The sequence below is a fragment of the Pseudopipra pipra genome, chromosome Z (genome assembly GCF_036250125.1).
Source record: "Pseudopipra pipra isolate bDixPip1 chromosome Z, bDixPip1.hap1, whole genome shotgun sequence".
Taxonomy (NCBI): Eukaryota; Metazoa; Chordata; class Aves; order Passeriformes; family Pipridae; genus Pseudopipra; species Pseudopipra pipra.
In genome coordinates this window covers 40,910,796-40,928,272 of record NC_087581.1, presented here as the reverse complement: position 1 = coordinate 40,928,272, position 17,477 = coordinate 40,910,796, and the positions used below count along the sequence as shown (strand labels likewise).

At 40.2% G+C, this 17,477-nt stretch overlaps 1 protein-coding gene across 2 annotated transcripts in view; it reads left to right on the top strand.

Annotated features, from left to right (window-relative positions):
• Positions 1-15,504, top strand: part of RIOK2 (RIO kinase 2) — a 293,756-nt gene extending 278,252 nt beyond the window's left edge. The window contains exons 2-11 of one of the 2 annotated variants that reach the window (XM_064643308.1): positions 5,908-6,017; positions 7,073-7,211; positions 8,041-8,157; positions 9,069-9,244; positions 10,416-10,504; positions 11,180-11,371; positions 11,754-11,846; positions 12,757-13,293; positions 14,208-14,301; positions 15,192-15,504. In XM_064643308.1, the coding sequence (XP_064499378.1) occupies positions 5,952-6,017; positions 7,073-7,211; positions 8,041-8,157; positions 9,069-9,244; positions 10,416-10,504; positions 11,180-11,371; positions 11,754-11,846; positions 12,757-13,293; positions 14,208-14,301; positions 15,192-15,353 (1,665 nt within the window). In that variant the 5' untranslated portion in view covers positions 5,908-5,951 and the 3' untranslated portion in view covers positions 15,354-15,504. Of the gene's footprint in view, positions 1-5,845; positions 6,018-7,072; positions 7,212-8,040; positions 8,158-9,068; positions 9,245-10,415; positions 10,505-11,179; positions 11,372-11,753; positions 11,847-12,756; positions 13,294-14,207; positions 14,302-15,191 lie in introns of those variants that run through there. The other variant, XM_064643307.1, reaches the window with a different exon arrangement.
• The last annotated feature ends 1,973 nt before the right edge of the window (positions 15,505-17,477 follow it).

Here is a 17,477-nt window from a genome sequence, read left to right as displayed (position 1 = left end):
CATGACTTTCCCAGTAGTGGAAGGAGTCATCCTGACTACAGTGGAAAGTCTATAAATTGGGAAAAAATTATAATGTGGCTTCTTACTAATTTATAATAAGGCTTCTTACTAATGAGGAGCCTGGAGCTGGATTAATTTTAAAGTTCATATTTTCCCAAATGGCTTAAGTTATCCAGTTACATCTCTACATGAGGGCAGACACACAGAGTTACACATGCAAGTTGTGCCCATGTGCTTTGGAAATCCTTTAAACCCTCTTTACTGATATACAATTGTCATTAATTTCTGAATGGTTAGTTCATGTAAACTGTAATCTAAGGCTCAAAACAAATCTGGGAAACCTTTTTACTGATGACTTAAAAAAAAATGAAAAAAAAGAAACACAGGAATATAAAGCAAGCAAATAGCCCAGCAAAGTAAGTTTATTGCTTAGCATAGCTCTATGAAAATCCATTATGGTACAAAAAGCACAACATGAACTTTCACACTTATTCTAACAATAGCTATTTTTTTTCCAGGAAGAACAGAAGAAAAACCTCTAACTCACAAAATACATCTGGATGCTTAAAGGTAGGGGATACAGCAAGGGATCTCAAATCTCTCCTTCTTAAATAAGAGAACTGCTGTTATAATAAAGAAGGTCTGAACAGTTAGTGTAAGATTTCAGCATTTGCCTCTGAACACTGGAGCCTTAACTAGTTACTGACTGCAACTTGGATTTTGTCCTTTGTAGCCACTAAGTAACATTTGATCTCCTTCCATACCTAAAGAAGGGAAAGGAGTGAGCAGAGTACTCCATACCACACCATTTCTACACAATGTTTTAAATAAAAAACTTCATAAAAATAATGCGGTGTCTATTAAATAATTTCTCTGTACACAGTTTCTAACTCATAGGACACCAATTCCTTACATCCTTCCCAATTCATATATGTATTATATAAATGATGTAACTTCACTCAAATGGCCAGTCCCACTAGAAGTATAATTGTTTGAAGGGCTAGCTATAGTTCTATCCTATAAATCTGAGTGATTATGAACACTTAATTAAACAAACAAACAAGCATGAATAAAGCTATGGCTTGGCTTTCATTCTCTGCTCCATTGTTGGATAACGGTATTATGCTGGTGTAATTTTGGCAGTACTATCGGGCTGTGAAGCGTGGGGAAATGGACAAGCAACAGTTTCATGATGTCTTTTTTACCCAGAAAATTTAGTACAAACTGGGTAGGGCAAATTGTATTTGCATAATTCCCTGTGTGGAATTATCTGACCAGGGAAGCTAATGGGGAAACTGTGATCAGGGACTAATTTCTGCCACAGACCGAAGTGGTAGGGGCTTAGAAGAAACAAAGCCAGATCATATGACCTGTTCTGCAGTAGGCTGCCAACAAAACAGGAAATGAAACCCACTGATTACTGAACCATGAAATAATAGCAAATATTTCAGACTGCAGATAATGTTTCACTTCTACTATGCATGGTCCCACAAGCATCACAGATTTTTAAGCAGATCTGTCTTAAAAATATATTCACCTTTTCCTATAGATACTATCAGGGAGAAATGCTGAACAGCATTTTCAAAAATTAAAGCAGAGCTTTACATAGGTTAAAGAAGTAGAATGCAAAGAATTAACTTTTAATTACTGTTTTCAGAAGAAAGGAAACATATCACTAAGTTCTCCTTTTGGCATCAAAGGTGGATAGCACATGCCAGGCAAAAAAACAACATATACAAAATGACCTGCATTTTTTGGATCTTTATGAGAACAACTATTTAATGTATTTGAACTGCATCCTTGCCTGAGAGGAGCTCCTTCACATGGAGCTCTCCTAGGGTTAACAGCAGAAAAACCATGAGCACTGCCAGGGGCAGATTACAGATATCATCAGAACAGGAACTTAATTTATTGAACTCCTACTGTCCATCATAACAGATATCCAGATGCTGTCTGCTTTGATGAGATATTGTATTAAAAATGCATTTTTTGAGAGGGGGATGGACTTCCACCTCAACTGGTTTGGGTAAAGGCACTTTTACCTGACTCCTGCTGTACCAAGTCTCATGGACTAATAATAAATACACCGTGGATAAGAGAATCAAAAATGCAAGTGCACTTTTTGGTAAGTAACTATGGATAGATAGGACAGATTATAGGAATGGATATACAGTGAAGAGCTGCCTCTGAGAAAGAGCCACAAACAGGCTGAGAGCCTGTGGGTAAAAATCGAAGACTAGACCAACAAGGGACGCCTGGTATTTGGGGTCTACTCAAGCCATCTCCAGGAAGGTCTAGAAAAATGGACTGCACAAAGCAACTAATTTTATCACCAGGGTGGGGAAAACTTATCTATAAAAATATTCCCCCACAAAGGCCAGGCAGTACCCCCAGGATTCTGGACACCCCATCACCAATGCAAGAGCCAGGATTGGTGATTCCTCCCTCCCTCCCTCCCTCTGTCCCTCTCTTTCTTTCTCCCTTTCTCCCTCCCTGTGAAGAGGAAACAAAAAGCACAGCTCAATGATGTTATGTCTGTCCAAATCAAACAACTGCAACTATTCAAGTATTCAGTAATGTTTATTACTAAAGTGCTCTAATGCTTTACATGACCACTTTTTAGGTATGTTCCCTTACAACATCACTTACCATCACATTTTTGAGTTTCCTCGTTCTGTTTGTGACCAACAGGACACTTGCACTCATAAGAACCTACTGAATTAATGCAGTGTCCTCCTTGGCAGACTCCAGGGATAGCCTGGCATTCATCAACATCTACAAAGACAAAACCCCAAATGATTACTTGGCATAAGATATATAAGTCACTTTCAGTAACTTCCTGCTGTATTTTATTAAGTGCTACATCCAGTTCAAATTACGCTGGGGTTTTTTTGTTCCCCACCCTCATTTGCTTATACTGTGTGGTGCTCCCAGTTGACATCTGGCAAGAATACAGCACTCTTTTTCAGGAGGATGTTGATTATCTCAAAGCCTTTACAAGGCACTAAAATTCCACCTGAGTTTGTGGATTATAGTCCTTCTTCAGTTTTTATTCCTCCTGGTGTTGGTGCTATAGATAAAACCTATGATATATGCCTTGTCCATTCACGCACTTTTTCGTTTAAGCAAGTATAATTTCCCACAGTCAAGGAAGAAGGGATTTTTGCAATTTTTTTTAATCTCTGGACTTGGGTTTAAGTACATTTGCTGGAGTAGTTTGCACTTAGTTCCTGGATCTGTGCTGACTTACCACGCTATCGTGTCCAAATGCAACAGTTAGACTGTAAATTAATTAAGGACTTCACCAAAGGCATAAACTTTCTATATTTTTTTCTTCTAAATAACTAATGCTTGGTGCTACTTGTTTACTTGGAAAGCAAACATTTCATCTCTTAAGTATTTTAAGGAATGGGGACTGGACTAGATGATCTCCAGAAGTTCCTTCCATCCCTAATTTTTCTGTGATTCTGTGGATCTTGACATGACTTAACAGCATCTAGACAGAAGATGGGTCCATCATTTATAGATACACAGCCCACCCAGCAGCTCCCTTCTGAGTAAAAACATATGGTGTTTGTCTTTTGACCCTTGGGCCTCAAAATGCATTTATCACATAGAGGATACCTGTGCCTCGTGTCACTTATTAATGCTTATTTAATTAAGTTTACTGTGCCAGCAGATCACTGTCAAAAGAAAACCCACTGTGTATCTGACACAGTTTTATAAGTCGAAGACGTCAAGAAATAGTAAATTAACAGCGGCAGCAGCAGGCAATGAATACTTTCCAGAAACAGAAAAAGTATCACTGGAGCCTTGAGGTGACCAAAATTTTAAGATCTATTGATTCCATTAATTTCTTTCAATTCTTTTAAAAAAAGACAAATGGATGCTGATCTTTCTAAAATCGAAAAGCCAATCCAAATTATGTATTGCTATGCAGTGCCTCTCCAGTGAAGAAAATAGAAATGGCATCACTATGAAAGGTGAAATTTTTGAATCACAAGCACTCCCTTGCTTTTTTCTGCTAATAGCAATCTTAATGTAATCTTGTATGTTAATTATTTACATCATATTTAAATGTAAAGATAATAAGCATATTCAGCTTTAGTGTTAGCTTAAAAACATATATACACACTGCAAGTCTGATGCCTTTTTTGTTTTTTTTTTTTTATTTGGCAGTATCACCTTTTGCTGAAAACACAAGTTTGTTTCAATATATCACCGGTGTTTTGGAGTGGAAAAAAGTCCAAAAGAACAAAAGTATTTTATTGAAAGGGCATGTTTTATCAATTGCTTCCTAAATGCTGTTTTAAGACATATTTTTTCTGAAAATACAACCAATTTGAAATGAAGCATAGTCTTATTTATTTTTTTGTAGCTTTGACAGTCAGGTTAAGTCACACAGGAGTTTTAGAATTATTAATTATCCATTTCCTCACACTTTGAAACCCCAACCACATTAACAGAATAAACTTCTTGTCATAAATAGGAAATTATACTAATAACTCTTTAGATACAGTCCTGCATACGAAGGTTCAATATGCTACAGATTAGGTAGAATGTTTCCATGTGTTCACCTGGTAAGTGAAAAAAAAAATGGTTTTCTCTGCAAAATGCTTGTGGGATTTGCACAGCAGAGCTGAAAGGCAAATCCTCATCAGAGCATTTTCTCAGGGCCCCACAAGCTGTACCCTCATTTTTGAGTGTGAAATGGTGCAAAACAATTTGTCAAAATAAGTGACATGCTGCTCTCTTCTGATTAAATTTGATCTAGGAGTAGCTGCACTTGCAGTGAAAGAAGAGATGTGAGAAAAACACTAAATGGACTAAAAATGGGGCTTGGCAAGTGGATGGATGAACCCTCTACTGCGTGGCAAATACAGCATCCCACATCAAAGCAAGAGATATGGAGAGCCTGAATAAAAGCAACTTGAATTGCATCTGTGTATTTTAGGGTAATAGTGAAAAGAAGAGTGGCATATAATGCAAGTAGCAGATTTAAAGCATGCAGGGCACGCTTCTCCTGTAATTAAGCCATGAAACCTCTTGCTGCCCAGTTTTGTGCCACACTGAGCTTTTCAAATGTTCGAAAACAATCCAAGCCCCAGAAAGACAAGTACCGCGGAGAGCTATCAGACACAATCAAATGTTCAGGAAGTGTCTGAGGTGCAAACTGCTGGATGTGCTGCAAAAGTATCACATGCATGCCTTTGTCTGATGCCCTCTCCTAGGTATCTCTCACTGGCCACTACCACTGACTAATTTCTGGCATCTTCAGTGCTCACCTTAGTGAAGGATTTCTCCTCTAAGTGCAAAATATGAATGGCAACTAGATACTAGGTGTTTCTCAGACCTACAAGCAGAAAAAGGTTGTATGCTTATATTTTGTATGTTTATATATGTTTGCATGTTTATATATGACTGTATATACGTGTATGTAATGTGTATTTATGTTTCGCTTTACTGTACGCGGCACTCAGTGCCCTGGTCTGGCTGACAGAGTGGGTGACAGGCTGGGCTGGATGCCCTTAGAGCTCTTTCCCACCCCAAACGACACCGATTCCCTGGAATACCACATTTTCTCAGGCTGTCACGTGACGAGGGAGTAGCGGCCATTCCTGGGGCAGGTCCTGGCAGCTGCGTGCGAGCCGCACAAACAACTCTCTCCGCAGCAGGGAGGTATGGAAGGCAGAAGATGCTGATTTGAGAGCGGCGTCTGGCTCCGTTTTGGCTCGTCGTCCATCCCGGCTCGGTAAGGAGGGAAGAGCAGAAAGATCTTGAGCTGATCTGAGACAGGAGCGCTCACGCAGCTGCCAGGACCCACCTGGGGAGTCGCTCTGCGCACGCGTCCCGCTCCTTCCCCTCCTCCTCCTCCCCCTCTTCGTCCGTGTTTTCCCTCTTTCTCTCTTTTGCCTCCTGTTTTTCCTTCCCTTGGCCCCTCCACCGCGGCCATGGGGAAGCTGAACGTGGTGATGCTGCGGTATCTGTCCCGGGAGCACTTCAGGGTGCTGACGGCGGTGAGCGGGGCCGGGCCGGGCCGGGAGGGACCCGCGTGTGGTGTCCGTGCCCTCCCCCACTCCCCGAGGCTCCTCGCTGGGGCTTCCTGAGGGGCAGGGACGTGGTCGGGCCGAAGTCTGCTTCGGCCGCCCGGATGAGAGGGAGCGGTGAGGGCAGGGGGGCGCTGGGGGGTGCTGAGGTGGTCCCTGGGAGTGCCCAGAGGGTCCCTGGTGGTCCCTGGGGATGCTCAGGGGGTCACTGGGGCTGCCCAGGGGGTCCCGGCTGGTCGCTGGGGGTGCCCAGCGGTCGCTGGGGATGCCCAGGGAATGCTTAGGTGGTCACTCGGGATGCCCAAGGGGTCCCTAGTGGTCCCTGGGGATGCCCAGGGGTTCCTGGGTGGTCCGTGGGGATGCTCAGGGTGTCCCTGAGGATGCTCAAGGTGTCCCAGGGGATGCCGAGGGGATCACTGGGGATGCCTAAGGGGTCCCGGCTCATCCCTGGGGACACTCTGAGGTTGCTCAGGTGGTCAGTCAGGATGACACCCAGGATGTCCCTAGTGGTCACTGTGGATGCCCAAAGGGTAGCTGGGGATGCCCAGGCGATCCCAAGTGGTTGCTGGGGATGCTCAGGGGATCCTTGAGAATGCTCAGCAGATCCCTGGGGATGCTCAAGGGGTCACTAGGGATGCCCAGGGGGTCTTGTGTTGTTGCTCGGTATGCTTAGGGGATGCTCAAGGAGTCGCTGGGGATGTTCAAGGTGTCCCTGTGGATGCCCAGGGAATGCTCAGGTGGTCACTAGGGACACCCAGATGATCATGGAGGATGCCCAAGGGGTCCTGGGTGTTTGCTGGGGATGCTCAGCAGGTCACTGGGGATGCTCAGGTAGTCCCAGGATTTCCTTGGGGATGCCCAGGGGGTCACACACCCCCAGCAAGGTTACATCATCAGCATCACCAGGTCTCCACTCATGGTGGCTGGGACTAAAATCTAATGAGCCACTCTCATCTTCTGGCTGTAACTGAAGAATTCCCCAGGCTGGATTGGCTGACACATTATTTTTGTTTATCTGTTTTTAGGTGGAAATGGGCATGAAGAACCATGAAATAGTTCCTGCCAGCTTGGTCGCTTCCATTGCCAACCTCAAACACGGCGGCTGCAATAAAATTCTGAGGGAGCTGGTGAAGCACAAACTTCTGGCTTATGAACAAACCAAAAGTGAGTTTGGGTTTTGTGTTGGGACTCCCTTTCTCAGTCTGTTCCAAGTGCCTCAGCTGTACATGCACAACAGGTTGGGATGTGTGAGCAGTTGTGACGCCTTCTCTTGGACTTGCCTGGGGATTGTGGGTTTGTGCAGCACCAAGTGCTGTGTCTGCTGAGCTGTGTATACCTACAGAGATGACAGGCAGAAAAGAGATGGACAGCTCACTTTTTTGCTCAGAATAAAATAAAAAGAACCATTTAAGGCAGTGTTCAAGTGCATGTAGGAATCAACCCAAGTGAGTTTCATCCTTACAGTTCTGGAACAGACTGCAGAGTCCTTGGACATTTTGCCCCCCAGGAACAGCTACTGAAGCAGTTTCTATTCCTTGCCACATGGAAAGTTGTGCAGGCCTTTCCCCGTTCCCCTCAGCCTTTTAGTTGCACCTGGCCCTGCAAACATACTGGGGGAGTCTGCAGGAAATATCTGTTCCTTTTGTCCCAGTTCTTCAGAGGATTAAGGGTTTCTGTAGTTCATTGCAACAATCCCAGCTCCCTGCTGTGTCACCTATATGTGTATCTTCCCAAATGCTGGCTTTTCCCAGGTTGTTTAAGGTACTGCCATTGCCTCTTTTAGAGACAGGCAGCACTTCTGTCTCTTGCACAGCTGTCAGTTTTCATAAGTTGTGGGAATTGAAACATCTTTACCTTTCCGTCAAATTGGACTGATAAGGAGCTAAGGGGTGAAATATTACTTGAGTGTAAGCTGAAGCAAGACTAAAATGAGGCTTATTTTAAATGTGATGTATACATAATAAGGAATGAAATGTCTTTTATTTCTACCCAGCTGTCCAGGGTTACCGGTTAACTAATGCAGGATATGATTACCTTGCTCTGAAAACTCTCTCTTCCAGACAAGTCATCACTTCTGTAGGAAACCAGATGGGTGTTGGCAAAGAATCAGGTAAATAAAATAACATTTTTAATAATTTTCTTAAAGCAGATACAGCTTTAATGTTGCAAATATTTTGCTAGAAATTAGGTGAGTTTTCCTCTGGATAGTTGCATCAGTTAATCTGTGAAACACCAAGGTCAGTCGTTCAAATAGTACGTGAGGCTTTTGGCTACATGTGAATATTTCTTAACAAGAATGCTTTTGTCCTTTGCCCATTTTGTTTGGTTCTTAGTTCATCACTTAAAAAGGTGCTTTGCAGGCAGATGCTGCTTGTCTCATGCTTTGTGAAGTTTCAAACCATTTTAGCAAAAACAAAATTTCAGCTTTTTCATCCCACTTAAAAATAAGGCAGTAAAGTAAAATAGGCTCAAAACCATTGGAATACTATCTTGGTTCTTCCTATGTTCATGTAATTTGACACAGGATGTAACTTCTGTAATTGGAGAAGGGGATTATTGGGGGACAAATGCTCGAAATGAAACACAGGCTATTTTAACAGTGTTTAAATTAAGAGTCTGCCCCCTTGGGTTGGTTGTCCACTCAGCAGAAAGGAGTGGCTCCTCCAGAGTGTGATTAAGAACAGCATCTGCCCTGGATTTCCCTCAAGAAGAGCCCTTTGCTGTGCAGATAGTCCAGGAGTGTTAAACGTGAATGTAGGAATCTTAAGCCAAAAAGTTTTTCTCTGAAAAGGTGAACTCTAAAACATGTTCCACATCACATCAGTATTTCTTCTAGTGGAGTAACATGAACTCTTCAACAGTAACTTCTTCATGTTCAGATCTCTGATACACACGCTGTAAATTCAGCTGCCTTTACTGTAGTAGAACATACCATGCCAGAAAGGGTGAGAAGTAACAAAGTTACTGTGGCTTGTTAGATATCCTTTGTTCCTTAGATCCGTGCCCTTGTGTGTCTTCTAGACATTTATATTGTTGCAAACGAAGAGGAGCAACAGTTTGCACTGAAATTACACCGCCTTGGAAGAACCTCATTCCGCAGTTTGAAGAATAAACGTGACTACCACAAGCACAGACACAAAATGTCATGGCTGTATTTATCTAGGATAGCAGCAATGAAGGAGTTTGCCTACATGAAGGTAGGTGGCCACTCATAGTGTCAGCAGTTGTGTAACAGACTGGAAGGTGCCTTTCAGACTGCCTTTTGATCAGCCTATGTTTTCAGGACTGGTAGGATTTAGGCTTTATTTTTTTCTTTCCCCTGATGGACTTAAAGTAAACATTTCAAAGACTTTCAGTACTATATGTTCTGTACAATTTCCATAGGCTTTGCCATGGAAGTCACATGGAACAGAAGCACAGTGTCAGTGAATTTGAGTTTGATATTGTTATTTATGGATAGATAATCTGTGTTTCACCAGCTCTGCAGTTTTTCCTTTAAAATTCATTGCATAAGCTTGCAAACAGCTGAAATTTCTTAAAATTCTTTTATCTTTTAATCTGCTGTTTTTTCAGCTGTTGCTGTGCTATTGAGGGAAGTCTTTTAGTCCAGACTGGTGTTTTGATCTGAAAAGGCACACTTTGTCCTTCACTGTGGGGAAAGATTTAATTTCCAAGAATATATTGCCACTCTCAGAGTTATGGATTTTTTGACCTGCTGAAAAAACCACAGATAGTGTACAGCGATTGAAATATAATAGTGGAAAGCTATTTATAAAAAACTAGTTTTCCTTTCTTTTTTTGTGCTGTTCAAGAGTGGTATACATATTAAATACGATTTTCTGTTTTCTCCCAAAAAATCCTGTGATAGGCTCTACCAGTGGCCTCCACAGAGGGAGAAAGAACTAATACCCTCATTAGGACCTCTTTTTTGGTTTAGGTGGTCCAACTGGTAAAGCATTATGTGGTCAGAACTTGTGGGAATTGTGGGGGTCACGTTTCTCTGAACAGAGGGTTGGGGGGTGGATTAATTGTGTGCTGAAAAGCAGTAATAGTGTAACACTTAAATAACAAAAGGTGTATTTATATTACTTTAACTTGGGACTCTGTCTTAGAAAAAAATTCACTGGTAACAACAGAATGAGTAAAAAGAGAATGAACCCATAAAAAAGTTGAGTGGGTCAAGTGAATGGATAAATGTCCATTAGAAAAGGCAAACAGGAGAGCTTCAAAATATTATTACCGACCTTTGGTTAACCTTCAATGTGGTGTAATGCACATTATTAATACTTAAAAATGAACTTAGATGTTAATGTGTGATGTTTCATTAACTATTTAATTTTAATTTTTTATCGTGTTGCCTCTCTCCAGGCTTTGCATGACAGAAATTTTCCTGTTCCAAGGCCCATAGACTACAACAGGCATGCAGTTGTTATGGAACTTGTTGATGGCTATCCTTTGTAAGTAGTGAGGGTTTAATTTGCTGTGTTACAGAGACCCTAACAATGCTAAGTTAAGAAAGGTAACAGGGTCAGGGTTTTTCCTTGTCTTGTGAATGAATTCTGACTTCACCATGCTGAATAATGCCCTCCAGCCCATGCTCACTAGTATTCTATTTGATAGGGTTTTGCTTCTCTTATATTTTTATTCAGAGAGACAGTTTTTTCCTTAGTCCAAGTAAGGAATTTATTCCTTAATTACTTAACTTCTGATGAGAGCATAAGATTACCTAAAACAGGAGAGACATAAAAGTTTACTGATCCAATATTTAAATAGTGCATTATGACAGTGGTGCTTGATGGCAGTCAGTGAGTGTGAGTTTAAATGAGATTTAGCCTGGGTATAAGGAGACATTTTTCCCTATTGAGGACAGAGAGGCAGTGGCACAAGTTGCTTGGGGAGATTGCACAGCCTTTTTACATCCCTGGAATTTTTCTATCCCAACCAGACACAGACCTGAGCAATTTGGTCTGGTCTCAGAGTTGACTCAGCTTTGAGGAGGGTATTGGACCTGAGACCTGAGGGCCTTTTTAACTTGAATTACCCTGGCATTCTGTCAGATATATTTCATATAACTTCTCTGTATTTTTAAGTTAAGTCTTCCAAAGTTCAGAATATTTTATTTAACTTTTCAGGTGCCAGGTGCACCACATGGAAGATCCTGCTGCTGTCTACAGTGAATTAATGGATCTGATTGTAAAACTTGCCAATCACGGTCTGATTCATGGGGACTTCAATGAATTTAATCTCATCTTGGATAATGATGACCATGCCACTTTAATTGATTTCCCTCAGATGATGTCAACATCGCATGCAAATGCTGAGTGGTGGGTTCAAATTTAAAGGTATTTTCTGAGTAAATGCTGTTGACAGCAAACAGTCAACCATGGTTTGTTTCCAAAAGTCTGTTTCTTTTTCTATCACCGTTGTCATGCAGCACAAGCAACATTCCAAACAAAGAATAGGTAGAAATGTCTCTGTAGAATAAATACATAATTAACTGTTTTTCAGAGATAATAATATTGTTCAGTTAGGAAACAAATTTAAACTGCATCCAGTTTCTCTTCCTAGATTGTTGTCTTGGGGTCACTGATAGAAATAATTAAGAAAAGAAAAGCAATAAAAGACAAGAAATATAGGGTAAAAGTTTCTCATTGCAGTAGACTTTATTGATTTTTTTTTGTTTGTAAAATTCTGTGCTTTTTACAGGTATTTTGACAGAGATGTTAACTGTATTAAGGAGTTCTTTAAGAAACGTTTCACCTATGAGAGTGAGCTCTTCCCAACATTCAAAGACATCAGGTAGAAACAACCAGATGAACTTGAGTTCTCTTATTTATGGCATTAGTGTTGGTTTTGTGGAAAACAAATGGGTGCCTGTGAGAGATGCATGTACAAGAATTAAAAAAAATAGGCCCAACTATGCAGTTTTAAAGTATATTTTTGTCATTCCTGTTGTGTTTTCTTCAGCCAAAGTTACCGTAAGTGGTCTTCAAAAGCTAAAGTGTGCTTTGAAATGCTGTGCTGCCTCCTTTGTCTGTCTTCTTGCAACTAAGGAAGAGAGATCAATCTGAAAGCTTGATCCAAATGATAAATGTCCGGGAAATGTTAACAGTGATGCATAATCAGCCTATTTGACAGTTCTGATATATCGAGGATTAATCTGGGTTTCAATTTTAAGTCTGCTTTTAAAATGCTCATAAATATGGTGACTGCCTCTTCAAGCATTACATTATAACTTTTCTTCCTAATGTCTTTTTTCCCTTTGGAAAAGTAAAGCAATATTTCACTCATTTTAAGGCCGAAGCTGTTGCAATGAAAATGGCTTCCTTTCATTCTCAGCACTTTCCCAAAGGGGTCTCAGACTTTAGTCAGTCTCTGTGTGTCAGCGACCCTCTGTTTGCTTCAGCATACTTTGAACTTAAAACCAAATGGTTTTCCTGCTAAAGTAAAACAATTTCCTGTAAATAAACATAAATGCAGGTTGTGGAGATGGAATCATCTTCTGTAGAAGTTTTCTTCTCTCAGGTCACATTCTGTTTATATTTTACCTAAAGCGCAGCACTATCATGTGTGTTTCAGGAGAGTATGTCCTCTTTGTTAACAGGATAGGTAATTACAGTCTAACTTGATTAGCATTTTTAATCCAAAATGTAGCACATTGGTAGCTTGATAATTTAGCCTATTAAACGCAAACATCCCTCTTTCACAGGAGAGAGTGTTCTCTTGATAAAGAGATTGCTGCCAGCGGCTATGCAAAAGAAATGCAGGAAGATGATGACCTGCTTTATCCACCAGGCTCTGACAAGGATGACAACACAACAGAGGTACTAGAGCTTGTAGAAGATCCTGAGAACGAACTCAACTTCTTCAGCAAAGATGGAGAAAATAATGAAGACATGTATGAAGTCAGTGATTTATCTGAAAGCAGGACCTCTGACAATGCTGTGTGTAGCAGTGAGGAAGAGGCTGATACAGATGAAAGTAGAGAAAATACACAAAGGCTGAGTATGGCAGAGTTGAGTTCAGCTTTGGAGAAAGCTGGAGGGCAGGCTATGCTTTGGAAGTGCAATGGAGATGCAGAGAGTTCAGCGATTACTTCTTTTAAAGGCAAAAGCATAAACAAAAATGCTGCTGAAGTGGAAAATCAGAGGGGTCAAAGAGGGTCCTGTAAGGACAAGGAGAATGAAGATGAGTGCCCAGAGCTGGTTGACTCGTCAACTTTAAATGAGGAGTTCAGGCATTACAGGTAAAGATTCATAATTACTATCTAGGAGTGGATGTTCCTCCCTTCCTCCCAGTAAAAGCGAATCTTTCAAGCAGCTCAAGAAGGACTGCTCTTCAGCTACCCTTGTTTAAACTGAAGACTAAAATGCAGTTTATTTTGAAAACATTGCTGTGAATATCTTTCTTGTTGGTCTTATGATTGTCTAGCTGTGTAATAGTGTCTAATGAGAAAACAAGTGTTGCACTTCATAGACCAACCTATTTTCTGTGATGGTTTTTCTCCCCTTTTTTATTTCAATTAATATTGGTAGTGGAGTAGTTCTTTATGTTACAATACTACTTCTTAATAACTTTTATGAGTAAGTTTATAATGCAAATACTCTGTGTCAAAGTGTTCTGCTGCTTACTCAGCTGAAGTTAGCTAAAACAAGTGCCTTGGACTGTAATATTAAAATATGTTTCACTGTTTGTTGTTCTAGCTTTTAATTCCTCTCCCAACATACTTAGAAATTCCTGCTTACCTTCCAACTAGACCCTTGTATGTGAAATTTAACTCCTGAGTTTGCTAGCCCACCATGTACCTGGATGCATAGATCAAGCTCACAGTCTTCATCTGGTTTTTTGCTTTTCAGTTAAATGACTCATCAAAACATTGTGTAGGATCTAAAATGTTTCTTTTTGGTGCCCTGAGGCTTCTCTTTGTGTGCATGATACACATATGACTGTTGTGCTACAAATTTCTTCCTTTCATGAAATGCCTGTTTTGAAAAACTAGTGTTAATATTTAAAATAGAAATGTTTTGTAGCACTTGGCATGTTCTCTTGTGAGTTTTCAGGTTATATCCCAGAAGGTTAAGAGTCAAACACAGTGCTCATGAAGGCAAAGGATGTTTGTCTTGCTAGTGGAATAATACATTGATGTATGTGTTTTATTAGTGAGGAGTGTGTCATTCCTGTTGCTGGGCACAGAACAAGGACTAAAAGCATCTCATCAGTGAGAAGTGTTGGGAGCTGCTCCACCATTCCTCCGGTAAATACTGTTGTTGTTATGCTCTTATTACTCTCAGACCATGTTAAATTGCACATAGCTGCCAGCAGCTATTTGTAAAACTGTCCTCTGGCATTTATCATTTTTACAAAGACTGTTACCATGTCATCCATAGCAGAATGAAGCACAGGTGCAAGTAACATGAAATTTCATAAAACTACTGCAGTTCTATGTAAATGGCAGTCACTGTTTTTCAATGCTTATACTGTGGAGGCAGGAGACAGTCCTGACCTTGTGAATATTAACAGGAGAGAGCCTCACAACAAGAAAACTGGAGCAGGAATTGTAAATCACTCCTGACTGCCCATCTGCCTTAGCCACACTTGTGGCAAGGAGTTGTTGTTTTGCGTTAGAAGCACTCAGATCTTTGTAATCTAAACTTTAGGAAAACCAGAGTGCTGAAAAAAAATAGACACAAACCAAATAATTACTGCTGGACATGAAGTGTTCTAGAAGATTATCAGCTTTTACATTTTTGTGGAAGGAATGTGTTCTACATCAAGAGGTGTACTGGTCCTTTATCATCTCTCTAAGAAAAGACACTTAAAACTCCGTAAGGCAGGATTTAAAATGCTATTTATTAGACCTAAGACTATGAGAAGACAATAGGAGAGATAACCCATTTAGATGCTGGGAATCCTTGGGGTATGGCATTTAACACACATGTAGCGCTCCATGCAGACTTTGTCCATAGCAAAGAATCTCCCTTTTCAGTCAGCTGATTTGTTTTATGATTTTTTTACAAGGAAGCAACTCTGCTCATCCTTTCTGCAGTCTTGTTTGTGTTGGTGCTGAAAAAGTGCTGTTGTTGTGTTGTGTCATGGTGCTAAATGGTCTAAAGACACTTCTGATGCCGAATTGTTTGTTTGTAGGAACTGGTGAAACAGAAGATAAAACGTCAGCTGACCAAGCAGCAAAAGGCTGCTCTGAAGCAACGACTGCAAAAGGGAGAAGCAAATGTTTATACCAAACAACGCAGGGAAAATATGCACAACATCAAGTCAAGCTTGGATGCAGCCAATTTCTGGGGTTAATTTATTAAAGCTGTTGTGGAACGTGAGAAATGTATACAGGTGAAAGAATTAAGCTAATTTACCAATAGTTATCTTTCATAATGGAGCAGTTTCTTCTATGCAAACCCTGTGTTTTTCTGGAAGTTAATAAACCTTATTCTGGTTCCTGCGATTTTGACTTGGGGGGAATTGTGTTTTGTGTTTCTGGTCAAAACCATTGACTGTAATTTACATTGTATAAGTGGTACTGGTTAAGATCACAGCAGTGATTTCCAACAGTATCTCATTGTAAATCAATTGTACTTTGTAGTGCAGAGGATTTCTCTTAAAAGGGAAAAAAGGAAAATTTTTAAAACCAATTTCTGCAATTACCCAAGATTTAAATACATGCATATGATGAATATGCATTCTCTGAAGCCAGCAATTCTCATATTTTCCTTCGCTCTGGTATGTCACATAAGGATATCAACAGAGCCTGGCCATGGTGTCTCCACTCCACTCCACCCTCCATTTCATCCCCCTTAGCATGTGCTTAAGGCTGCAGATTGTGCACATGGGGAGTCATCGTGGAATAGGTTCCAGGCATGCTCTGCATTCCATCTGACTCCTAGCACATTACAATCCATGGAAAAGGATTCAATTTCTGTTCTCTCTTGGAATCTGATTAATTCAGATGCATCTGTTAAGTGAAGGCCACTACACTTTCTGAACACAAAATATGTAGATAATGATTTGAATGAAGTGGCTAGTGAAAATAAACATGCCAGATCTTCGCATCAGAAATCATTTTTCTGTGAGTGTGATTGAAGCATTTGGATGAGATTCTTTTCTCACTTATGGTACCATAAGTCAATGGCAACTTCACTGAACTCAGCAAACAAGCCCAAAAATTAGTTTACTCGTTCCTCCCCTACTTGCAATCAGAAATTATGTAAGGTTTCAGGAAAGACAAGCTCTTTGTTAGTACCAGTCTTGACCTTTGACTCTACAGTTTTGTGTTTATAGTAAGGCTAAAAATGAATTAAAAAAATTATCCTTGGTACCTATGCAAAGCTTCAGGAAGAGATTAAAGTGGAAAAACATAACTCCCTTGTAATCAGGATATTTTACTGTGTTTACATGCTGTATAGAATAGGAGTATTATATATTTATAGTATTTTAAAACCTTTTAGTCTCTAAAATGCCATCAGATACACTTCGATTCCCAGTGGAAAGTCTTAAACATTTAGTTTAGCTTATAAAGTGAAGTTACTGACATTAAATAATATGAACTTTGTAGTGTGTCTTGGTAAACAAGCCCTATTATTGCTCCCTAATTGTAGCATGCTCAACCTTTACATTCCGTGAAAAGTGTTACATGTGAACAAATCCTAAATCTGTGGTGCAGACACATATGTTGAAATGGAATATATTTAGCATACGTTAGTAAATGATTAAGTTGTTCTGTGTTGCTGCCTGCAATGTGGGGAGACCAGCTGGCCCAGCCTCCAGCAGCATTTTAAACCCTTATGCAGGCTGGTGTGTCCCAGAATTCAATGGCCAACATCTCAGCTCAGGTAAGATGTAATGAAAATAACTTTGGTTGCTTCTAAGCAATTTTTTTCAGTAGTGAATACTTCAGAAAATAGGCTTTTCTATTCCAATCTTAAAACCTTTATTGCATTTGCAACTGGCTATTTTGAATGCAGCAGGAATTGTAAAGCTGGATGTTTTTAATTGTTATTTTATTAAAGAATCATTGAAGTATAGCCTTTTTCCTTTTTCATCCACAAAATAGAAGTCTCTTGAGTTATATCTCTGACAGTCTAGGAGTGGTGAACCTCTGAAAAGATGAGAGTTTACACTATTAGCTAGTAGTATCAAAAAAAGAAGAAAAGATAATAATAGGAAAAAAGTCCTTTTAGCAAGTACTAATTTAATGACATAATTAAATCCTAAAGGCTGACTAATATCAGGAAGTTCAAAAGGCAGCATACTGAAGGTAACAGATGCTAATTCTTGAATCCCCTGACTGATGGCTGATTCCATTTAAGCCTGTTCATGGGGCTTTTGTAGTCCAGAGCCTCTAAAGTATCATCTCATGAATCTTACCTGCATATAATACCTAGTTCCCACTGACAGTAGTGAAGAATACAACGTAGGCAC